This window comes from Populus alba, chromosome 10 (genome assembly GCF_005239225.2).
Source record: "Populus alba chromosome 10, ASM523922v2, whole genome shotgun sequence".
NCBI classification, from domain to species: Eukaryota; Viridiplantae; Streptophyta; class Magnoliopsida; order Malpighiales; family Salicaceae; genus Populus; species Populus alba.
In genome coordinates this window covers 11,063,767-11,088,412 of record NC_133293.1, presented here as the reverse complement: position 1 = coordinate 11,088,412, position 24,646 = coordinate 11,063,767, and the positions used below count along the sequence as shown (strand labels likewise).

The 24,646-nt window shown below is 38.3% G+C and overlaps 2 protein-coding genes and 1 long non-coding RNA gene across 8 annotated transcripts; all 3 read left to right on the top strand.

Annotated features, from left to right (window-relative positions):
* The first annotated feature begins 356 nt into the window (after positions 1 to 356).
* Positions 357 to 19,456, top strand: LOC118046560 (alpha-amylase 3, chloroplastic). Of its 5 annotated transcripts, none has more exons than XM_073412036.1 (11): positions 357 to 1,048; positions 1,140 to 1,253; positions 1,383 to 1,497; positions 2,274 to 2,590; positions 3,860 to 4,515; positions 4,863 to 5,052; positions 15,177 to 15,283; positions 16,529 to 16,778; positions 17,600 to 17,722; positions 18,352 to 18,519; positions 18,915 to 19,456. In XM_073412036.1, the coding sequence occupies exons 1-11, from the start codon at positions 539 to 541 to the stop codon at positions 19,071 to 19,073; spliced, it is 2,709 nt and encodes a 902-aa protein (XP_073268137.1). In that variant the 5' UTR covers positions 357 to 538; the 3' UTR covers positions 19,074 to 19,456. The 5 variants fall into 5 exon arrangements, with proteins under 5 accessions (XP_073268137.1, XP_073268136.1, XP_073268135.1 ...); XM_073412035.1 differs by having other exon boundaries at positions 2,241 to 2,590; XM_073412034.1 differs by having other exon boundaries at positions 2,172 to 2,590.
* On the top strand, positions 5,059 to 14,257 carry LOC140956048 (uncharacterized). Of its 2 annotated transcripts, XR_012171014.1 has the most exons (3): positions 5,059 to 6,171; positions 6,535 to 12,697; positions 13,061 to 14,257. It is a non-coding gene; the product is annotated as an uncharacterized lncRNA (long non-coding RNA). The 2 variants fall into 2 exon arrangements; XR_012171013.1 differs by lacking the exon at positions 5,059 to 6,171 and having other exon boundaries at positions 6,180 to 12,697.
* A 3,653-nt stretch (positions 19,457 to 23,109) lies between the features above and the next one.
* Positions 23,110 to 24,616, top strand: LOC118046616 (AP2-like ethylene-responsive transcription factor At1g16060). Its single transcript, XM_035055609.2, has 5 exons — positions 23,110 to 23,296; positions 23,443 to 23,516; positions 23,604 to 23,654; positions 23,750 to 23,826; positions 23,997 to 24,616. The coding sequence occupies exons 2-5, from the start codon at positions 23,473 to 23,475 to the stop codon at positions 24,614 to 24,616; spliced, it is 792 nt and encodes a 263-aa protein (XP_034911500.2). The 5' UTR covers positions 23,110 to 23,296; positions 23,443 to 23,472.
* The last annotated feature ends 30 nt before the right edge of the window (positions 24,617 to 24,646 follow it).

The window sequence follows — 24,646 nt, the reverse complement described above, 5'->3', positions numbered from 1 at the left end:
TTATCGGCGAGGACACAAAATCATAGGTGAACGATACCACTAGAAATCAGACTGGAAAATTCCAAAAGATTGAGTAAAATATATAAGGATTTTTTGAGTAAATTCTAGACAGAACAAGTTATTAACAAATATAATAAAAGATTATTTAATAATTCCTCACACCTTACGGGATAATTACTAGTTTAGAGACTATTTTATAATTGAATACTAAATATGATTTAAAAGAAAATATATTAGAAACAAGAAATGTTTAGCACGCAACCAGCACGAAGAAAGAATTCCATGAAAATGTCGCTTTCACTCCACTGTGTACCTTTTGAACATGTATTTACACACACATATACGCTCCTACTAATTTTACACAAATGCAAGGAAAAAGGAACCAGCCTTTCATCACCACTGCCAGTTGTTATAAATATCTGGGAAAAAATCCCCTTCTTCCCATTGCCCTGCTCCACTCAGCTCAACTCGGCTCCCCTCCATGACTGTACCGAGTGCATAAAAAGATCAACAAAATCAGAGAGAAGATCTAAGAAAAATGTCGGCAGTTAGCGTAGAGCCGTTCCTTCGATACTCTCGCTTTGAAAAGCCCGGATATACTCGTAGCAGGAGAAAGGCTGCTATAACTGTCACTACTGCTGCTCTCATCAAATCTCCTTCGTCTTTTAATTGTTGCTGTTCACTAATACCAAGACGAAAACTCCTGTCAAATGCCCCCTCCTTCCCTTTTCTTGACCTTCACAGGGTCAAAACCCACACGGCTAGAGCTAGCTCCACCGATACGGCTGTTGTTGAATCCAGTAATGATGTCGTATTCAAAGAGACCTTCCCTCTTTCGCGTACTGAAACGACTGAAGGAAAGATTTTTGTAAGATTAGATCAGAGTAAGGCCAAGGAGAAGGAGGATCAGTGGCAGCAGCTTACTGTAGGGTGTAGCCTTCCAGGGAAATGGATTCTTCATTGGGGTGTTTCTTATGTCGATGATACTGGCAGTGAATGGGATCAACCTCCTGAGAATATGAGACCCCCTGGTTCGATTCCTATAAAGGTAAAACTTATTTATTTATTTATTGCCTTCTAATGACCATGACACTTGACCGTCACTGGCTGGAATGTAATGTTACGTTTTGCTTTTGCAGGACTATGCCATAGAGACGCCGTTAAAGAAGGCATCAGAAGGAGATAAGTTTCACCAAGTGAAGATTGGGATTGATCCCAAAAGTCCGGTTGCAGCCCTGAATTTTGTTTTGAAGGTTTTGAGTTTAGCATGCTGCTTTTTTTATTTTTCCACTTGTCCTGATTATTTTTCAATTTTATGCTGGTGGTAATAATTGTCTCTCTCTCTCATTTTTGTGGGGGATTGCGGTGGCTGGCTGGCACAGGATGAAGAAACTGGAGTTTGGTATCAGCACAAGGGGAGAGATTTCAAGGTGCCTCTTGTGGACTGCTTGCTCGATTCTGGCGGTGGAAACGTCATAGGAGCAAAGGGGGGCTTTAGTATGTGGCCAGGTTATAAAATTAATCATTAGTAATATTTTCATATGCTGCTATTTACATGATCTCTTTTCTTTCCCCATGTTTTGCACTACGGATTTGTTACCATTTGCGAACAACATGCGTCCGTGTTTATGGATTTGGTTTTTTAACAAGATTTTTTCTAAAACTATCACAGAGGATGGTCCTAATCAGAGATACTAATCTGATTGGTCCAGTGTCTCTACATAACAATAAAGCAGTGCCAGAGGAAGGAAAATCCGAAGTAAAATCTGATCACCATGTGGATGAATAGGATTTCTGGAAAACTAGAAATCGGATTGGTGTAACTTTCCTTTGCCTGTTTTCCATTATAGACATACAGAATTGCTGAATAGTGAATCAAATCATTTTGTTTTCCTTGTCTTTTTCCTGTTCTTCACTTTCCTTTTCCACACAAGTTGCAAACTGGCATGGTTCAATGCTACATTGCCAATCTCCCATAGTTTGTTAAGTACTCTGTTGCCTGCTTTCATCGTTTACATAAATCTTGGTTGAATTAGAAATCGACGGGGAAAATAAATGAGGTGGCATACTTGTGCTAAGTTGTAGATCCCAAACTCATGCTTGCTATAATGTTGGCGGTGAGTTGGGTCATTAGTAGGTGGTTTATGATCTCTGTTTGCTCTTCTCTGTAGCTCTCCCTCTTCTACAGTTTATATTAGCTGATGAGCTGACAGATTGTATTAACTCATCTTCAACTCTAGGGGCAATGCTTTCTAACATGTTCCTCAAAGCAGATGCATTGGCTTCTGAAGGTAAAGATAGCAGCAGCAGATCCAAAGACCCTAAACAAGAAACTAGGAAGGTAGAAGGATTCTATGAAGAGCTGCCTATTGCTAAATTTGCCGTGATTGAAAACTCAGTGACTGTTTCAGTTAGCAAGTGTCTCAAGACAGCCAAGAATCTTCTCTATTTAGTAACTGATCTACCTGGAGAAGTTGTTGTTCACTGGGGAGTTTGCAGAGATGATGCTAAAAAATGGGAAATTCCAGCTGCTCCACATCCACCAGGAACAACTGTGTTTAAGAACAAGGCTTTGCGGACTGTGCTACAGGTATATAACTGAATTTACTGTATAAAGAGGAAACTGAATAGCGTGCCTGGACATTTTTTCCAGAATTTGCGCTGTTGTTGCCTTGTAAAAATATTCATTGCAGGTAATCACGGTTCAGTTAGGTAATGATATATACAAAGCTATAATTAAAACTAGCATGCGCTTTCTTTATTTCTGGATAGTAATAAATGCCCATTTTATGTGGTACTATGTAAAGTTCATCAAACGAAGCTAGAACACAGATTGCCAAGGCTAAAAGCTCTACTTTGGCACAGGGACATGTAGGCCACCTGGCACCTCTATCTTTCCAACAAAGTGATGTCATTGGTTGGAATAGTGAGGAACTATAGACCAAATGACACCCCGCAAAAATAAAATATAATTATATTCAAGTCTATCCAGATTCTTGCTTCTCTGTTCCTTGTATTTCCTTGCCATGGTTGTATCATGTTTCTATTTTTTCTTTACTCTGTTTTATTGGGCAGCATTTGTATACTAATTGAAACATACCAAGAAAATTATTTTTCTTACAAGTGCATGTCAACTTTGCTGATTGATTCTTATTTTTCACTTATATACTTTATCATTGGAAGTTTAATTTATTAAACATGCACATAAATCTTCACTCACTTTATATTAGGTCCAATTGTTCCACTAGGTTTGTAGATTTTTTAATGATCTAATATTAAGGATAAATAAAATTACTGGTAACTAACACAACTCTCTGCTATCTATCACAAACATAACCTGCATTCATCTGTTGTTTTCATCATTCTTTTTCCTCCTCCAATGTTGACTCTCCCTTTTTGCATAGAAATGGGATAAGGTGAAGTGTTTGTTTCTCAATTACAAAAAATAAAGGAAAATACCCACTGCCAAATTGTGGGCTTTGTAGCTGCTCTTTTACTTCTTATTCTTCCCCATTTTCTCTCTTTAGTGGCAGTGGATAGTTTAGCTGGAAGTTCAGAAAGATAGGCCTGACATCAAGTGGATGTAGAGGATATTGTCAAATTTTCTATTTAGTACTCACATACACTCAAATGTTTGTATAAATAGACATGATACACCATCATATATGGGTTGGGCTGGAAGCATTATTTGGCTTGTAATTTACCTTTTAGCATGCATCATTCGTTACTCGTGTTTTCCATTGATAATTTGAATTTGGGGTATCTTGATGGCTGGTATTGTCTGCTTATCTATTTTAATGTTAAGAATTCTTATTTCTTGCTTTTACTTTGTCACTTAAATGGCCATCCCATTTTGCAGGCAAAAGTGGATGGAAATGGATGTTCAGGGTCATTTACTTTGGACGGAGACCTTGTAGGCTTCCTTTTCGTTCTCAAGCTAAATGATAGCACTTGGTTGAATTGTATGGGAAATGATTTCTATATCGCTCTCCCAATCTCAAGTAGCATTCCTGCTCTATCAGGAGCCGGACAATCTGAAGTTGCTCCAGTATCTGAAAACACTGTAGGAGCAGATCAAGAAGTTTCTCATGCTATATATACTGATGGTATAATTAATGAAATACGGAGCTTAGTTAGTGACTTTTCCTCTGAGAAGAGACAGAAGACAAAAACAAAAGAAGCACAAGAAAGCATTCTCCAAGAAATTGAAAAATTGGCTGCTGAAGCATACAGTATCTTCAGAAGCTCAATTCCAACTTTTCTGGATGAAACTGCTCTGGAATCCGAGGCAACAGAGGCTCCTAAAATATGCTCAGGAACTGGCACTGGTCATGAAATACTGCTCCAAGGTTTTAATTGGGAATCCCATAAATTGGGACATTGGTACATGGAGCTAAAACAAAAAGTTGAAGAAATATCATCCCTTGGATTCACTGTGGTTTGGTTGCCCCCACCAACAGAATCTGTGTCACCTGAAGGTTACATGCCAAAAGATTTGTATAATCTTAACTCCAGGTACATATTATAAAATTATAAAAATGCATAATACTCTTGTCATGGTCTTCTTTAAATGATTTTCAGATTGGACTTGGTCACAGAAGCTGATGCTAGTACAGATCCAATTGTTCCTTTTGTGTTTGCTCCAGAACTAACCATAACCTTTTACGTTAACATAATTGGCATGTTCTTACATAGAAATGAAGTTCTATAGTTTTTGGATATTTTCTTCCTTACCTTATAACCTTTTGTGCTTGGAAACAAGTATCAGATTTTGTTTTGTTTTTCTGAATGAAAGATGATGGGCACTATCATCATACTGACCATGAAGTACTATTTGATTTCTATCATGTTGTATATATCAGATATGGAAATATTGATGAGCTGAAGGATCTTGTGAAGAGATTCCATGGAAAGGGTGTTAAAGTTCTTGGAGATGCTGTTTTGAACCATCGTTGTGCACACTACAAGAATGGGAATGGTGTATGGAATATTTTTGGAGGCCGCTTGAATTGGGATGACCGGGCAGTTGTTGCAGATGATCCACATTTTCAGGTACTTGAATTTTTTTATGTGATTCCCAAAGTTGGATAGCAGTGTTGCTGTTGAATGAAGAATCAATTTCTCTAAAGGATAACACAGTTGCTAATTTCTTACGACTCAGATATAAAGGCAGCAGGATGCTTTTACCAGAAAATGCTAGTTGTTAATGTGCATAGAAAAAATGCCCTGGTGCCTTCAAACATAATTCTAAAACTGATCAGCAAAAAAAGGAAAGAGAATGACCCTGGCTCGTATTTACTTCTAGAAAGCATCTGTACTTTTTTTATCCATATATTGAAAAGATCTCAAAAGGTAACATTTGTCAATGCATAGTGAGGTCATAAATAGTCATAGTATTGTGACGTCTATCTTATCCAAAACTCTAAACTTCTTCAAAAAGAAATAATACTAGTGTTCATATCTGAATATTTCAAACTCAAAGAGTGTTGATTTAATACTCGGTGCCTGAAATTAATCTGTTTGTTCATTATTGTATCCATGTGAACTGGTTTTGCTTAAGTTTTGGATACTTAAAGAAGGCATGATAGCAATGGACACATGTCCATGTGCATGTATGATACCTTTAGTTTTTAACCAAATTGGCTTTGTGGTATGATTTTCAACAGCATGAACTTCATTTATAGGATTTCCCAATGCTTGCTTTCCGAATCATTAAGCTATTCCAATGAGTATTTCTGCAATTGCAAACGCGCTGTCAATCACCACATTCATGATAGAATGACAGTTTAATGTGTTTGGATATTTCCGAGACAGCTAAGAATGGAACCTGGTACACTTTTATGTGAACTGCAACAGGAACTTGAATAGAAAAGAAAGGGAACTCTTGCTGATGTTGCTTCAAGTTACTCATTTTTCTCAGATATTTATACTTAATTTGTCCTTTCCTAAACCAAGATAGTTGTCGCACCCCAAAAAAAAATCAGCGCGCGGCATCGGCTGGCGATTTAAATCTCGTTGTTGCGTTGCTTTAATGGTTCGTTGGAGTCGCCACCTAGTAATTTATTGAAGGCTACTAGGAAACCGGATATACTGGTCTGGTCAGAGATTCACGGGCAAGGGACTGGTTGTGGTTAGGGAAGGTATTAGCACCCCTAACACACCCTACCTGAGGTAAGCTGCTTCGCGAATTTGATGTGTTAAAGAAGTTCTAATAATTGTCTTTTCACCGGAAATTAGAAATATCACTTACGTATAAGTTAATAATTCTTAACCGAGATCCGATCAAAATATTAAATTCTTCTTTAATCTATTTGCAATTTTTATCATTAAAAAATATGTACAAATAAATAAAACAAAATACAAACTCACACACATACACTTTCACTATTTTCTTTTCTTTTCTTTTTCTTTTCTTTTACATCCGTATTTACAAAATACAACTAAAAATTCAATAATAAATAAAGAAATTACATTAAACGATTCTAAAATTACTAAACAACCCCTAAAACATCCTAAGGCTTCTAGAACATGCAGGAACAGTGCTCGGGAACAGTGGCGGGAAGGTTGCTGGGGCAGAAATCAGTGGCGGCGCGTCTTCCCACGCGCCACCGCCACTGGCGGCGCGTGGGTTCACGCGCCGCCGCAAGAAAAACCGGCAACCAGGGCTGGATCGACTTCCTCTCAGCCTCCCAACGCCGGCGATGACCTGCAGAACAAAAAAGGGGAGCAACACAGCAGTCGATTTTAACTTTTTTCTTAGTTTTTCAGATCTGTTTTTATTCTCTCTTCACTGTTTCGGGTCTGCTTCTTCTTGTCCGATCTGGCTTCTCCTTCTCTGTTTTCAGGTGGCTGGAAGTGTGTCTGTGTTTCGGTCAATGGCTGCGCAGCTGCTGGTGTCCAAATCGTCGGCTTCAGCTGGCTTTGCTGTTGCAGCCCGCGGCCACTGGAGCTGTTGCGGAGATGGGCGAGGTTGCTGGCGGCGTTGAGACGGAGGATCTGCGACCGATCAGTTGAAAGAGATGACCGGTCTTGGCTGGTCTGTGGCCGATCTGGTGGGTGTCGGTGCTGGTGCTGGTGCTGGTGCTGGTGCTGGTGCTGCTGCTACCACCGGTGGGGGGGGAACGGCTGGAGCTTGTCTGGTGTGGAGATGGCAGTGGAGAGGGGGAAACAACCGGGAGGAAGACAACGCCTCCGCTGCACAGGGCTGCTGTTTTGGCCGGTTGAGGGCTGGCTTCGGTTGCTCTTTGGCAGGGAAGAGGAGGTCGGCGGGAGGAGATGAAGGGGGTAACAGCGGCTGTGGATGAAGAGGATGAGAGGCTGAAGGAGGAAAAAAAATAATCCGGGTGGATTTGGAAGGGCTGTTTGGCCGGTTTCCAAAGAAAAAAATTCAATTCGGGTGAGGGGCTGTGTGGGGGAGAAAAAAATGAATTGGCTCCGGCGGCTGGGAAAAAATTCAAACCAGAGGGGGGGCGGCTGCTCTTCAAAAAAAGATTAGGTTTAGGTTTTTTGTATTTTTTTGTGTTTCCAAAATTAACCCCCCTAATCTCAAAATTGCCCCCCTTTGAATGTGTTGAGGAAACCAGTATTTATAGGCAAAATGTTGCTAGGTTTTTCAACTTGGTCCCTCAACTTCTTTCTTTTTGTAAATTTTGATTTTTCTTATTTTTTTATATTTTTTGAAAACGAGCAATATCAACGTCGACTCAAATGCGAAAAATCAATGATTTAAAAATGACGCGTGAAAAGTCGAACGCGTTTGAAAATCTTTTAACAATTTAAATTCTTTTTTAGACGACGTTGAAAATGCTAAAATGACGAAAATATATTAAAAAAAACATATTTTTTGGATTATCTTTGTTTTTCTCAATTTTTGGATTTTTTGAAAATATATCAAAACATGGGTCAAAAATTGGGTAGCAACAGATGCCCCCTCTTTACAATGCTTACGAAGCAAAACTCCTCAAAATTTTGCATAGTAAGCTTTGTAAAGAAAACAAAAGAAAAATGATTTCATTATCTTGGGCGACCTGCCCACACTCACACTGATATGTTTTCACGGGCGACCTGCCCACACATACTCACTCAAGTCTATTTTCACGGGCGGCCGACCCACACATACTCACCCTAGTCTATTTTCATGGGCGACCGACCCACACTCTCCCAATAGTCTATTTTCACGGGCGACCTGCCCACACATTGGGTTTACCTGAGATCCCATCTGGCGACCTCATTCAACTGGAACGAAAATATGTGTAACTCGGTTAACCTGAAATCCCATCTGGCGATTCCCTTTAACCAAAGCTACATGAGATCCCATCTGGCGACCTCATTCACTGGAACAAAAATATGTGTAACTCGGTCAACCTGAAATCCCATCTGGCGATTCCCTTTAACCAAAGCTACATGAGATCCCATCTGGCGACCTCATTCTGGTCTCATTGTACGGGTGACTAACCCTAGAAAAAAAAACTGGTCTCATTGTACGGGTGACGAACCCTATGTTGGTCTCATTGTACGGGTGACGAACCCTAGAAAAAAACTGGTCTCATTGTACGGGTGACGAACCCTATGTTGGTCTCATTGTACGGGTGACGAACCCTAGAAAAAAAGCTGATCTCATTGTACGGGTGACGAACCCTAGAAAAAAAAGTTGGTCTCATTGTACGGGTGACGAACCCTATGTTGGTCTCATTGTACGGGTGACGAACCCTAGAAAAATGCTGGTCTCATTGTACGGGTGACTAACCCTGGAAAAATGCTGGTCTCATTGTATGGGTGACCGACCCAAAAATGGAAAAAATGTGAAGAAGTGTGGTCTCATTGTAATGGGTGACCTACCCACGTGGAAAGAATATGAAAAGGTGGTCTCGTTGTGATGGGCGACCTACCCAAATAGAAAGAATGTGATGTGCGGTCTCATTATAATGGGTGACCTACCCAAATGGAAAAAATATGATGGAGTGTGGTCTCATTGTAATGGGTGACCTACCCAGATGGAAAAAATATGATGAAGTGCGGTCTCATTGTCATGGGTGACCTACCCGAAAATGGAAAAAATATGAAGTGGAGTCTCATTGTAATGGGTGACCTACCCAGATGGAAAAAATATGATGAACGGTCTCGTTGTGATGGGCGACCTACCCAAATAGAAAGAATATGAAGTGCGGTCTCATTGTAATGGGTGACCTACCCAAAAATGGAAAAAATATGAAATGTGGTCTCATTGTAATGGGTGACCAACCCAGATGGAAAAAATATGATGAACGGTCTCGTTGTGATGGGCGACCTACCCAAATAGAAAGAATATGAAGTGCGGTCTCATTGTAATGGGTGACCTACCCAAAAATGGAAAAAATATGAAGTGTGGTCTCATTGTAATGGGTGACCAACCCAGATGGAAACAATATGAAGAACGCGGTCTCATTGTCATGGGTGACCAACCCAGGTGGAAAGAATATGAAAAAAAATGGTCTCATTATGATGGGTGACCTACCCAGAAAAATGTTGGCGAGGGCTCAAAGGCGCACTCGAAATGAGGTAGGGTTAGAAAACGCGCTACCTGAGAAGTGAGGGCTCAACGGCGCACTCGAAATGAGGTAGGGTTAGAAAAAACGCACTACCCGAGATGATAGCTCAAAGGCGCACACAGAAAGAGGTGAGAGCTCAAAGGCGCACTCAAAATGAGGTAGGGTTAGAAAACCACTACCCAAAAGATGATGATGAAACACCGACCTGACAATGTTAAAAGCAATGCATTATGATCAATATGCATGTATACTTACCTGAGAAAAATAGGTCCCCCTTTCTTCATGGTGTGTTTCTTTTCTCAAAAGTTGGAGTGTTGGCAGTGAACTTCGATGGCTTCTTCGCTCTTGCTTACTCGAGTCATCTCTTGTGATTTTTACCTCTAGGAAAGACTTGATATCATCGTACTTCTTTGTCCTCCGCCCCTTTATCTCAAGGGTTGCCAACTTTGCTCGACATTTTCTTAGAATGGGAATCATGGAGCCTGCCCTATCATATGTTTCTTTATTGCTCCCTAGCTTGATCATGCCCCCAAGTGTTCAATTCGGGTTTGTGGACGAGGCTATATGAAGGAAGGTTTGACAAGGAGTTGTTTTCATGCAGAATTTTTGAAATTCCAAAGTTATTCCAAACACAAAAATTATTTTGACATCGATTCAAAGCAAACTCATTCTAAAAAATTCAAGTGATTCCAATGGAGAGGTTATCAGAAGTGATGAAAACTTCTTGTTTTGGCTTTTGGTAAAAAATATGAAGTGACCTCTGGTTTGTCAGAAAAGGTTTAAATCTCAATTTGAGGGTTATTGAGAACCGAGGTTCAAAGCATTTATTTTATTTGCACGGATAATGAATTGGTTCACATGAGAAAGCATTGCCTACCGATCCAGATTGCTTGCCTTTGATCAGAAAGGGCTTGATTAGGCACATAATGTAGGCTTGGGCTCTTGGTTATGAAGAAAATGATATTTGTAGGCTCAAAAGGTGTTTAAGGGATTTGAAGACTAAGGATCACTTGTGCTTGTTTCTTGACCTTTTTTCATTTAAATGTCCTTCGAAAACTGTCTATCGTGCCCCCTTGTGTTGGGCTTGGGCTTTTTCTCTTTGCTTTTGTTTTCTTCATATGGTTTTGAGCATCATCATATTGTTTGTTTTTTTTTTTTTTTTTTTTTTTTTTTTTTGCTCAAAACTTTTGGATCCTTTGGATTTTCTTTATGCCCCCTAGCTTTGTTTGGGCACCTTTGATGATTGAGAAATTTCTTTTATGCCCCTAGTATTGCTCGGGCATTTTCAATCATTGAGGTTTTCTCTATGTCATCGCACTTACCCCCAGTGTGGGGTGTGATCCTAGCCAAGGTTATTTATCTCAAGAAAAGCATAAGGCTCAAAAGGGGACTACAAAGGATATATTTTAGCCTCGTGAAAAGATTATCAAAGATGGCCTTTCTTCATCTCAAATGCATGCATTTAGGATCGGTAAGCCTTGCTTTCATGCGAGTATGCAATATGATTTCTCATTATTCATTCAGATAAAAACTCAGCTTTTTGAAGTCACTTTATGGGTTCCTTTTTTTTTTTTTTTTTTAGATTTTCTAGGTGCATGGTTACCTTTCTAAGGAATCACTTGAATTTCCTGAACTCGTTTGTTTTGGACAAACATCAACATGATTTCAGTTTATGTACTAAACTTTGAATTCCCCAAAAATCCTTGTAAACATGTGCGATCATGCATAGTTTTGAAAGAAAGGAAAACACACCCAAAGATTCTTGGTGTGATGGTTTCATGCTTAAAGATTATGCTAAATATGTTATTTGCATGAAACAACAACAAAAATGAAGGTATGTTATAAACACATGATCTTATTAACAAGGCTCATTTGGCAAGGAAAGTGTTGTGGAATTTTGGAGCCAAGTTACCAACAAAAACTGGAATAGGTTGAAATAAAAATCAAGAAATTTTGCAGGCATGATCAAACTAAGGTTTTTTTTTTTTTTTTTTGGCAGAACAAGAATAGGCTCCAATATGCACCGGTAGTGCAATTCCCCTTCGGTTGGCTCTTGACAAATTTTGCCCCCAATTTCTTCGGGCTGAGTCATTGTTGGGTTTTGAACAAAGATGATAGGTCGGTTGGAAAGAAGCTTTCCTAGAGTTATTTTTCAGTATCTGCTCGAGAAAGCTAGAGGCGAGTCACACATGTCTTTAGAAACTCCAACTCTTCTTAACAATGGACTTTTCAGCGAGCACACTCTTCATCTTTCATACTTTTCATCGTTCAAAGTCAGGTATTGCGGACTCGTAAGGGACCTACTTTTCATTCTGGTGCATGCATGACAAATGTATGAACATGTAATCTATATGACGAACTCACCCTTCGAGAGGTGACAATATGGTCGTAACTCTTGCATGATGGAACAAGAATCGTGATTTTTGCCCAAACTCTACAATGAAAATTTTCGGAGTGTCGGCCAATGTGTCACCCACAAGTCTTGAGTTCAAGATGCTTCAAGAAGGGTTTGTCCTTATGCAAATAACAATAGCACATACAACCTAAGGACAAGTTCTATTCATTATGTGAACAGGGGTAGGTTTTCTATCTGGTCTCAAAAGGGTCTCATATCTGCCCAGTGACGTTCTTCGTAAAGACAGTATGGGGGCGTTGCAAGGAATGGTTAAGGCACGTATACCCACCATTACCAAGCAGGCACTCAGATATGAGTTGGGTGTTTCACGCATCTGAACCCTGACCAATAGTCTTAGGGCAGATCGCTAGTTCCCCACCTAACCTAGAAGCTTGTGTGTGCTTTCAAAAATAAATACAGGTGATGCATGAGACAATTCTATAAAATACATGGAAATAAATATTAACAAAAAGATAAAAAATACAAAAACTTAAACACATCAAATATACAAAGCTTAGTCCAATAATGTCAGAAACAGTACCTTCCCCAGTGGAGTCGCCATTCTGTCGCACCCCAAAAAAAAATCAGCGCGCGGCATCGGCTGGCGAGTTAAATCTCGTTGTTGCGTTGCTTTAATGGTTCGTTGGAGTCGCCACCTAGTAATTTATTGAAGGCTACTAGGAAACCGGATATACTGGTCTGGTCAGAGATTCACGGGCAAGGGACTGGTTGTGGTTAGGGAAGGTATTAGCACCCCTAACACACCCTACCTGAGGTAAGCTGCTTCGCGAATTTGATGTGTTAAAGAAGTTCTAATAATTGTCTTTTCACCGGAAATTAGAAATATCACTTACGTATAAGTTAATAATTCTTAACCGAGATCCGATCAAAATATTAAATTCTTCTTTAATCTATTTGCAATTTTTATCATTAAAAAATATGTACAAATAAATAAAACAAAATACAAACTCACACACATACACTTTCACTATTTTCTTTTCTTTTCTTTTTCTTTTCTTTTACATCCGTATTTACAAAATACAACTAAAAATTCAATAATAAATAAAGAAATTACATTAAACGATTCTAAAATTACTAAACAACCCCTAAAACATCCTAAGGCTTCTAGAACATGCAGGAACAGTGCTCGGGAACAGTGGCGGGAAGGTTGCTGGGGCAGAAATCAGTGGCGGCGCGTCTTCCCACGCGCCACCGCCACTGGCGGCGCGTGGGTTCACGCGCCGCCGCAAGAAAAACCGGCAACCAGGGCTGGATCGACTTCCTCTCAGCCTCCCAACGCCGGCGATGACCTGCAGAACAAAAAAGGGGAGCAACACAGCAGTCGATTTTAACTTTTTTCTTAGTTTTTCAGATCTGTTTTTATTCTCTCTTCACTGTTTCGGGTCTGCTTCTTCTTGTCCGATCTGGCTTCTCCTTCTCTGTTTTCAGGTGGCTGGAAGTGTGTCTGTGTTTCGGTCAATGGCTGCGCAGCTGCTGGTGTCCAAATCGTCGGCTTCAGCTGGCTTTGCTGTTGCAGCCCGCGGCCACTGGAGCTGTTGCGGAGATGGGCGAGGTTGCTGGCGGCGTTGAGACGGAGGATCTGCGACCGATCAGTTGAAAGAGATGACCGGTCTTGGCTGGTCTGTGGCCGATCTGGTGGGTGTCGGTGCTGGTGCTGGTGCTGGTGCTGGTGCTGGTGCTGCTGCTACCACCGGTGGGGGGGAACGGCTGGAGCTTGTCTGGTGTGGAGATGGCAGTGGAGAGGGGGAAACAACCGGGAGGAAGACAACGCCTCCGCTGCACAGGGCTGCTGTTTTGGCCGGTTGAGGGCTGGCTTCGGTTGCTCTTTGGCAGGGAAGAGGAGGTCGGCGGGAGGAGATGAAGGGGGTAACAGCGGCTGTGGATGAAGAGGATGAGAGGCTGAAGGAGGAAAAAAAATAATCCGGGTGGATTTGGAAGGGCTGTTTGGCCGGTTTCCAAAGAAAAAAATTCAATTCGGGTGAGGGGCTGTGTGGGGGAGAAAAAAATGAATTGGCTCCGGCGGCTGGGAAAAAATTCAAACCAGAGGGGGGGCGGCTGCTCTTCAAAAAAAGATTAGGTTTAGGTTTTTTGTATTTTTTTGTGTTTCCAAAATTAACCCCCCTAATCTCAAAATTGCCCCCCTTTGAATGTGTTGAGGAAACCAGTATTTATAGGCAAAATGTTGCTAGGTTTTTCAACTTGGTCCCTCAACTTCTTTCTTTTTGTAAATTTTGATTTTTCTTATTTTTTTATATTTTTTGAAAACGAGCAATATCAACGTCGACTCAAATGCGAAAAATCAATGATTTAAAAATGACGCGTGAAAAGTCGAACGCGTTTGAAAATCTTTTAACAATTTAAATTCTTTTTTAGACGACGTTGAAAATGCTAAAATGACGAAAATATATTAAAAAAAACATATTTTTTGGATTATCTTTGTTTTTCTCAATTTTTGGATTTTTTGAAAATATATCAAAACATGGGTCAAAAATTGGGTAGCAACAATAGTTGAAACCTGTGTCCAAGTACTCTTTTGTAAGTTAGCAGTGGCAAATAATATTAAAAAAGAACATGTCATTGACCACTACTTCACTGGATTTTGCTGCAGATATTAGTATTACTTGTGGATTCTTTGTTCTGATAACCTGAACATACCCCTCTACTCTCAACTGCATTAGGAAAAGGGAACTTTGTTGGGATGGTTAGATCAGTTTATGACTCGACTGTACAAGTTCACATTCATTTATGTTGTGTTTCTGGGGACTGAGGTGGATGCATCTGAATGTCTGAAGTATGGACGTGGGGGAACATTTCCTTACTGACACAAGAGACAAAAAGATTAGCATTTATTTTTCATTTAAATTCTAGGATGCTGGGTAGTTTGGTACCTCATCTCTTTGCTGGAAATTTAAACTTTCCTGTGTCACATATGCTTGTCTTGGAATGTTCTATTTCCTGTAACCTTGTTTGCATGCTTGCAAATTATGGCCTACAACCTTGATTTTGCAGTTAATCTATAATAGCAAGACTTGTGCTTTCAGAGGAGGTTTGTCTGCAGATCAACTGTGCATGTTTGCTCTTTGTGCTTTATGCATTATTTTCACGCAAATATAGTGACAAAACAGTTTTCAGGACTGTGCTCTTATTTCTTAATCACAATTTGCTCCTTGATGCTATACGTGCCTGTAAAATATACTCTCGCATTTGTATAACTCCTGGGCTGTATCATGCAGGGTAGGGGAAACAAAAGTAGTGGAGATAATTTTCATGCTGCCCCAAACATTGATCATTCACAAGAATTTGTGAGAAAGGATCTCAAAGAATGGTTACTCTGGCTAAGGTAATAGTCCTCTTCCTTGTGTTTGAAAGGACTTGTATATTTATTCTCTTCTAATCATTAGTGAACACCAAGTAGAAAATATCTATCATCGTGAGAGAATGAAAACTGAACTTCATTTTTTATAACAAAGCATTTCTGAGTCTCTGACAGTCAAACTTGGTACCAGCATCCTAATTTTCTCACTTAGCATCACCACCATTTTTCTTCCAAGAAATAAATGGCACGGTGCTGTGAGAAATTCCTGCTGGAGAAGATCATCATCATATGTTTGAAATCAATTGGTTAATGATGCAACGTTGGCCTTTTCTTTTTCTTTTTATCTTCTGGCTTTTCTAGCTCTCTTATCTGAAAGCAGGTTCGCTCAGCACTAGGAAGCATAAGGAGTATATCAATTTTTTTTCACACTTCTTGCCTAAGATCATCTAATTTTTCTTAATGGTTCATGTTATTATAGCACTGGGATATTTTCTCTGAATTTGTTTCTTTTTCCAGGAAATTCGCTGCTTATTTTTTTGTTTAAAACCTGTTTTATATTACTTTCAACCAACTTCTGCTGTATTTACTATTTAGTCTTTTCGTAAGCATCATGTTGGGTCTAAGCCTGCTGGTCTGCTGTTCGTGTCTTTCTTCTTATTGCTGATACCAAACCTATGGAAATTCCAGTTACTGTAGTTCTAATGATGATCTAACCTTTGTGTCATTTGCAAGTTATGATCTATCCTCTTGTGCCTGAAATGAATTTATTTATGGCGTGAAGCTTTTCTTTGCCTCCTATTCCCTGTGGTTTTGATTGCTTTAATGAGTGGATTGGTGGTGCCTTCCATATTGTCTGGAGAATGAGATGAGCTACAGAATGAGGAGTGGAACTTGTATTTGCTGATTTCCCCTGGATTTCCTTCACATGCACGGTTGCTGCCTTTTCCTTCTGCTTTTAGATTTTGCAGGGAGCTGTAATTTCTATGGCTAAGATCAAGCCTTTTTTGTGCTTTGGATGCTTTAATCTGTTCTGTTTTGGAGGCTTAGCTGAGCTACTAATAATGGAGTGAAGCTTGTATTTTGTGATTTTCTGTTGCCTTCCCTTCCCTTATCATGTTCTGTTGTTGTTTCTGCCTTGTGCTTTTAAATGTTGCAGGGAGCTAATCCCTATGGTATTGATCAGTATTTTTCACCTTTGCATGGTTTAACATATTTTATTTGGGTAGCATCATAACTAACCTTATTTAACTGGTTGCATCTTGCATGCAGAAAAGAGATCGGGTATGATGGATGGAGGCTTGATTTTGTGAGAGGATTTTGGGGTGGTTATGTGAAGGATTACTTGGATGCAAGTGAACCTTATTTTGCTGTTGGTGAGTATTGGGATTCCCTCAGTTATACATACGGTGAAATGGATCACAATCAAGATGCACATCGGCAGAGAATTGTTGACTGGATTAATGACACCAGTGGGACTGCTGGTGCATTTGATGTCACCACAAAAGGGATTCTTCATACAGTAAGTGCTCATTTACATGATTGTATGTACAAAGTGTGCAAAATGAAAAGAGAAAAACAAAAGACATGCATCTTGATGGTGTTCATATGCTCTGATGCAGTTGGTACTGAATTGAATTATTTGTTTAATTTCTTGATATCTCTGTTTTTTTCTCCTGGTAATCTTTTATTTTATTTCCTGTGTCAGTAGATGTTGCGAGTAAAGGGATAGGAATAACAATAGCATTTAGATGATACTTCTGGTTAGACCTAGATACTTCGTGCAGGTTCTTGCAGAAAGCAGCATCTCTCGTGGATCTTGTATCAAAAGAGTTCGAACACAGGATTTTCCACTTCTGATGTTGATCTTTTCTTTTCTTGCCCACAAATGACGAACCTGGTTGGTTGGCATTTCCTAGGTTATATATTTTAGACTGTAATCATAGATGGGATTGTAGTTGAAACATAAGAAACAGTTCTTGTTGCAAGTAGCACCCAAGCACCTAACTGTTTGGCATCTAGATTAATTGAGTTGAATAATGCCATAAACTGCTAGATGATCATTTTTGCCAATTTGTTTATGACTTGAGTGGTGTCATTGTATAATCATTAAGTTGGCGACAAGATGTCAGTTAATCAAGTCTCAAGTCTCTCTCCATGATACTTCCATGAAAAGTACCCAAGGAAAGACTAGCTTTATTTTAGCTTTCCAAGTGCTGTAAGCTCGTGCCACATCCTTGCCCTTTCACTTTTACCTTTCCATTTGTTTTGGTTTATTTGTTTGGTATAAAGGTAAGGTGGAGGATAATCATATTTACAGCTTATATTTTTTTCCCCTCGTAGACACTGGAAAGGTGCGAGTATTGGCGATTATCAGATGAGAAAGGAAAGCCTCCTGGGGTTGTTGGATGGTGGCCATCTCGTGCTGTTACCTTCATAGAGAATCATGACACTGGGTCTACCCAGGTTTAAACTTCTTAATTTTTTATATTTCTGCTGTACCTCTATTGAAGGAATTGAAAAATAATGATCCTAAATTAGAAATTATGTACTCGAGAAAAATAGAAGTTAAAATTTGCTCATCCTTGAGGAACACGATTTCAACTTCTACAATGTTATGGGATTAATTACAGTTACATAAAGGCTGTAATGTTGTCATTTGTTTGAAATGGTATTATATATCTTATAATGTCACATAATAGCAATGAATAGTGAAAAATACATTAAATAGCAGTCATTGCGTAGTGTAATGGCCCTTAATATATATGTATAACCATGGGATGAGCCTTTTCTTCCGTGACTTGGTCCTGTAAAAGTGGGTAGTTGTTTTAGGTCCACAAAGCGATGAAGCATCACTCTGAATCAAAAAGTAGTTCTTAAAATTAAGGAATTCATAGAATACCAAACGGGAAGATGGAAGATAATTTGAGGATGTCATCCAGGATCTTGATTTTGCTTAACTTTAATTGGTGGGTAGGAAATTATTTATTGGGAGATGCAAAAGGAATGAAAAACCTATATTTTTTGTTGCTGTCGCTGTTTCATACTGTGAAGTTATCTTGTTACCAACCAATACTCTTTCTTTCTTTCTCAAGGGTCATTGGAGATTTCCCGGTGGAAAAGAAATGCAAGGATATGCTTACATCCTGACTCATCCAGGAACACCAGCAGTGTTCTATGATCACATATTTTCTCAATATCAATCTGAAATCGCAGCTCTCATCTCTCTAAGAAACCGGAACAAAATCCACTGTCGGAGCATTGTAAGTATTGAAACTACATCTTTATACACATATTTTGAGCATCAAGATAATATTAGAATCTTTCAAAGATGAGATATAGTTTATTTTTATCCTTTTTAGCATATTAAATAGTGTATGTATTGTGTAACTTCAAATTATATAACTTCTTTATATGACAAGACAAAAAAAAAAAAGAACTGAAAAGGTCCATGTAAATAGTCCTCATCCTTGATTCTACTTCTCTACTGCTTGTTACATTAAAAATTATTAGTTGCATATGACACACATTGTTCGCTCATTTATTTTCTTGGCATCTAATTACACATTGGTCATGATTCCCTTACACATGGAAAAAAGAAAATGAATAAACAGCAAGCAATAAAAAACTGATCTCTTTGCTGGTATGTTCATTTAAGGTTAAAATTACCAAGGCGGAGAGGGATGTGTACGCGGCCATCATTGACGAGAAAGTGGCGGTGAAAATCGGACCGGGTCATTACGAACCGCCAAGTGGGCCCTACAGCTGGTCTTCAAAAATCGAAGGGAGGAATTACAAGGTCTGGGAAGCATCTTAGTATATCCATTTTAGTATTGTTAAGTGTGTGATCAAGAAAGTGTCCGCCTGGACAAGTCCGCAGAATTATATTTACCAAGTAAAAGAACAGCAGAACAAGAAAGTATAATAATAGTTCACCAGGGTGGTTTGCGCGCAACCAAATGAAGTAAAATCCCCATTCTTGACTTTACACCGAAGTCTAACTTCTGGAAAGTGGTGTGCGCAGAGTTTACATGCTGGGTGCACATAGGAATGTGGGTTTTGAAGTTTCGAGTATTCATAGTATTTATTATATATTATTATTTATTATTTGATAAAAAATAATAGTTAATATATATATTTGAAGTGTGGATATGAATATTAAATGATGATGAATATTATATATAAATGTGTTTGATGTCATTGAGATATGTATATATTATATTGTAAAAAAATATAAAGTTTCTATAAATATATTTATGTAATATAAATATATATTTTAGGATAGATTTAGATGGATTTCGTGTTGAGTTTGATGATATTTATATTTTATTTATTATTTATTGGGTAAAGTAAATTAAAAAATATACTTATTTATTTGGGCTGACTCGGTTTTTATATTGTCATTTATATATGAACATAAAAAATAGTATTTACAGACGTGCTATGTATTCATTTGTAATAATACATTGGGGAAATATCCTATTATTGTTGCAGCATTGCCATAATGAAGATGCCAGAGGTTATTGCATGTACGAAACTTTAAGGTTGCATATTGTATATGTAAAAATAATGATCGCAAATATTATTATTAGTATTATTATGTATTGTGGTACTTGCAATAATTGCAAGAATTACTCATTCCAATGCCATTTTAGTGATTATTTAACTTTACTGTTCAGCTGTGTTTTTATTTATTTCTTAACTTTAATATTTTTTTAAGTGGTTTCTTATAATGTGTTGTCGAAAAAAATAAAAAAATATTTAAATATATTTTTAAATAAAAAATACTTTACAAAAATATTATTCTATAAGCTTTTTTTACAAAGGCTTTTGGTTAGCATTTTAAAACAAAAATATTAAATATTTTTGGTTAAAAATTAATTTTTTATTATATATTTTAAATAGTTTTGTGAAAAATAATTTTTTTTAAATAGTATTTTAATATAAAATATTTTAAAAAAATAAATATAAAGGCCTCTCTGGTATCAATATTTGTCAACCTGCGAAGATGTAACTGGACACCAAATAGTGCCATAACCATGGCACTTAATAAGTCAAGAAATTATCCAGACACAAAACCTCTAAAATTTAGATAAACATACCATAAAAATAGAGAGGAGAATTAAGAGAGTTTAGGTACCGAATTAGTATATTTTTATGAGTATATTTTTTTAAATATATGTTTTAAAAATACCGGATCAATAAAACTATACAGATATAATTTTTAAGGCGTGTTGGGCTGGCACGTGGTAGCATCAAATGTGCCCCAATAAAAACGTGTTCAGTCTGACACTGGCTAAATTAAAGCCGGACTTAACTCTTGCTAGGTTTGGCGCTACTAGACCTAATTGTTGATGGGCTGACAGTAGCTGTCAGGTCTCATAGCTTGGCGTGACGCTGCCAGGCCACCAAGCTAAGCCTAGCGCGCGGCTCTGGAGGGTGTTAGCCTGTAGATTTGATGGTTGCAGCTCACGATAGGTACTAGCTCGTAACGAAACCATTGATGGCAGGGGAGCCAATGTGCATACTGCTTATGGTGCTGGGATTCCTATCCAATTAATTTGTACAAAATGTGATCATCCATGGCCTTCACATTCATGACGTTGTTTTGGGATCTGGTGGGCTCATCAGGGATTCGGCGGATCGCTATGGATTCAGGATTAAAAGCGATGGAGATGGGATTTCAATCTATGATCCTCTATCATTTGGTTGCACTTAGTACACCACGAGGTTTTTTTCAAATTTGGATTTTTAAAATTGATAATTATAATTTTTTATAATATCAAATAGCTAATTTTTTTAAAAAAAATACATTAACAACGCTAAAGTATTATTTTTTTTACATTATAGAGTGAAGCGTGAGATACCTAATTAGTTCTTTTAAAATTAAATTGGTCTTTTATATATACATATATATATATAAATAAAAGAGTTTTATATACATAATTAATTTGAGAGGGGAATCCTTACATTACATTATATTTATATCTCTCGAGAATTTCATGTTAAGAAAATGTGCTCTTTTAAACAATATATTTTCTTAACATAAAATTCTAAAGAGATATAATGTAATTAATGTAAGTGTTTCTTTGTCGAATTATGTATATATATAAAAATCTTGTGTGTGTGTATGAATTGGCGTGTCTTGTATAAAAACAAATAAGATGAAGAAGTTGGCATGTGCTTAATTATTAGTGGTATTGATTAGCTCCGATTTTATTTATCCCTATCACTGTATTTTTTTTTATATAAAAAAAATAGAATGTACAATTAATTATTTATTTGAACGTGTGTGTGTGTGTGTGTGTGTGTGTATAAGGGTTGGATTTCATGGAAAACACCGCGCCATAATTTAAGTAAGAGTACGAGACAAAGCCAAAACAAGTCTGAAAACATGACCCCTAAGTTGACGAAGAATCCCATGAAGCCTGAAGGAATGAACAAGCTAAAGTAAAAAAAAAAAAAAAAACGACCAGAACACGGTGTTTGTCATGTAATTGTACACATGTCAGGTTTGCATCGCAGAAAACAAAAATCTATAAGGCATTTTGGAAGTTTCTCTACAAGTAAAGCCAAATTCATTTTTGTCCAAGCATTTAGTATTATTAAATCCGTCAACTTTAATCCTCCAAGAATTTCAACAGTGCATTTTATTTTCTCTTTTGGTTACAAGTACAGTAGTAGCTATTAATTTCCTTCAAACTACTGCAAGCTTTGAAATTGAAAACTGTTTAAACTTTAAACCCGGGCATTTAGCTTAAATTCAATGCATTTCTGATCATTTTCCAGAAATTAAGTTAATAATTAATGAACAAAGATGCTGTTAAGCTTGAGCACAATCGTATATAACGGATCTAATTTCGAATACTACAGCAAAGAAATCCTGTCAAAATTTTGAAATCTGATGATACCGAAGAATATAATGGTTCGGTGTATGTGCAAGGATCTGAAAATAATTTTGGTGATACCCTGTAACCATGTAGTCTTAGCTAGCACCCTATTGTAATGAGAGTGCAGACAAAGGGAGTTTGTCGCAGATGATATCGTGAACATCGACAATTCTTTGTCTGGGTGGGCACTGCTGAAGCATATTTATAAGCAGTTGTTACAATTAGTTTTGTAGACGTCAAGTGAACATATTAATAGCTTTTGGTCTGGTCTGGTCTTGTCACTTTCAATATTCCCCGGAGAGTCATTTAGACAAAGATGGAGATGACAAGGAATACTGGCGATCAGATAAACCTAGGAAGGCGTCGCTTGTGCATGATAGGAGAAGAAAGGAGAGCCGGGGAGACTGGTAAGTGTATTAAAAGACGGCGAAGAGACCCTTCTACATTTGCATTAAGCTGCAATATTAACGATCAACAACGTGACCAGCAGCAGCAGCAACAGTCACTTGGTGATCGAACTCCAGCTGTTGCCACTAACGTCAAGAGAAGTTCAAGATTTCGGGGAGTTAGCAGGTTTAATTTGATATAGCAAGCTAGGATCATTTTCATGGTTTTTTCTACATATCATTATCAATGCAATTATGTTTCTCTCGTTTGTTTGACTAGTTGTGAATTAGAAGCTAAACATATGTATTCATGTGCCTAATTATTTACTACAGGCACCGTTGGACCGGACGATTTGAAGCTCATTTATGGGATAAAGGAACTTGGAATCCAACACAGAGAAAGAAGGGTAAACAAGGTACGTACGTAGTTTCCAAGCCTTCCTGGCTTGTTAAATCTGCTTCACCGTCCCTGCCTCAGATACTTAACGTACTTGATTACTCACGATCGGCCTTTTCATCCGTGTGCATATCAACTTCATTTTGCTCGGGGAAGTTTATCTTGGTGAGCACTTCGCTTTCTGGTTGAAACCAATCTTAATTAATTTGCTCTAGAGAAAACTGATTAACAAAGAAAGAAGAAAGCCAATTAACCTTTGAGAACATCTGCAAATGCAACAGGAGCTTATGATGAAGAATCTGCTGCAAGAGCATATGATTTAGCTGCTCTCAAGTACTGGGGAACGTCAACTTTCACAAATTTTCCGGTAAAGATTACCGCGGTCTATCTGATAAAAAAATAATTATTTTTTATGTGAATTTCTTATTTGACACTTGCTAATACATTTATGGAGCCGAGACAATTATCTTTCAATGTTAAGTTGAATTCTGTGTGATCATTAATTTGTTATAGGCGTCTGACTACGAGAAAGAGATTGAAATAATGAAAACGGTAACCAAAGAAGAATATCTAGCCGCCTTGAGAAGGTTTGTTCTTGAGCATTCTCACCAATTATACATAAAAACTTTGGGGTATAATCAGAAGAATTAAGAGAGTATAGTTTTTGTTTATAGGAGAAGCAGTGGGTTTTCAAGAGGTGTATCCAAATACAGAGGAGTTGCTAGGTAAGCGCAACACCCTTTTCTGCTTACTAATCTGAAGGAATTATGCATGCACCAGTTAACCCCGACGGAGGTGGCCGCTTTCTTTGAAATTTCAGGCACCATCACAATGGGAGATGGGAAGCAAGGATAAGGAGAGTGTTCGGAAACAAGTATCTCTATCTTGGCACGTACAGTGAGTTAATAACCTGAAACGTTGTTTTTTTTTTTTTTCTTCTTAATGAAACATGAAAAACAAAAATATAATCTTTAAAAGATGGCATTGATGAAGCATTTGGCTGGTGCAATCTAATCTGAACCGACGTCGTTGCAGCTAAATACAAGATCTGTTTCCTCCTATTGTAGGCACTCAAGAGGAAGCTGCTCATGCCTATGATATAGCAGCCATTGAATACAGAGGGATCAATGCTGTAACCAATTTCGATTTAAGTACATACATCAGATGGCTGAAGCCAGAAGCCAGTCTTCCTGCACCCCAAGAATCGAAGCCAGCTTCAGACCCCCTGCCAATGGCAACCTTCTCCGATCACCTTCCGAGCGAGAAACCAACCCAGCTATCCGTTCTCCAGATGGACCCTTCTTTGATAGATAATTTAAACACCCCTAAAAACGAGGACGTTTTTCACAGGAAGACGCTTCCCGTTAGCCCCCTCACCAGGTCATCCTCCTCGACTGCCCTTAGCCTCCTCTTTAAATCTTCAATATTCAAAGAGCTTGTGGAGAAGAACTTGAATGCCACCTCCGAAGAAATTGAAGAAAACGATTCGAAAAACCCGCACGATGGCAACAACAATGCTGGGGAGGCATTCTATGATGGGTTCAGCCCCATTCCTGTCACAGGCACTTCAAACGAGGATCCGTTCTTGTGTTCAGAGCAAGGAGAGAGAAATACATTGCCACCATACAATGGAATGGAGCAATCTCTTTGGAATGGAGCCTTGAGCATGCCTTCTCGTTTCCATTAACTAGAGATTCCAACTTCCTTCTGCCTCTTC

Excerpts from the sequence above, each read along its gene's own strand:
- LOC118046616 (XM_035055609.2), top strand. The coding sequence starts at position 23,473 with ATGAAAACGGTAACCAAAGAAGAATATCTAGCCGCCTTGAGAAG. Across the intron at positions 23,517-23,603 it reads TATCTAGCCGCCTTGAGAAG|GAGAAGCAGTGGGTTTTCAA; the intron begins GTTTGTTCTTGA and ends TTTTGTTTATAG. Across the intron at positions 23,655-23,749 it reads AAATACAGAGGAGTTGCTAG|GCACCATCACAATGGGAGAT; the intron begins GTAAGCGCAACA and ends TTGAAATTTCAG.
- LOC118046560 (XM_073412034.1), top strand. The coding sequence starts at position 539 with ATGTCGGCAGTTAGCGTAGAGCCGTTCCTTCGATACTCTCGCTTTGAA. Across the intron at positions 4,516-4,862 it reads TTGTATAATCTTAACTCCAG|ATATGGAAATATTGATGAGC; the intron begins GTACATATTATA and ends TGTATATATCAG. Across the intron at positions 16,779-17,599 it reads CAAAAGGGATTCTTCATACA|ACACTGGAAAGGTGCGAGTA; the intron begins GTAAGTGCTCAT and ends TTCCCCTCGTAG.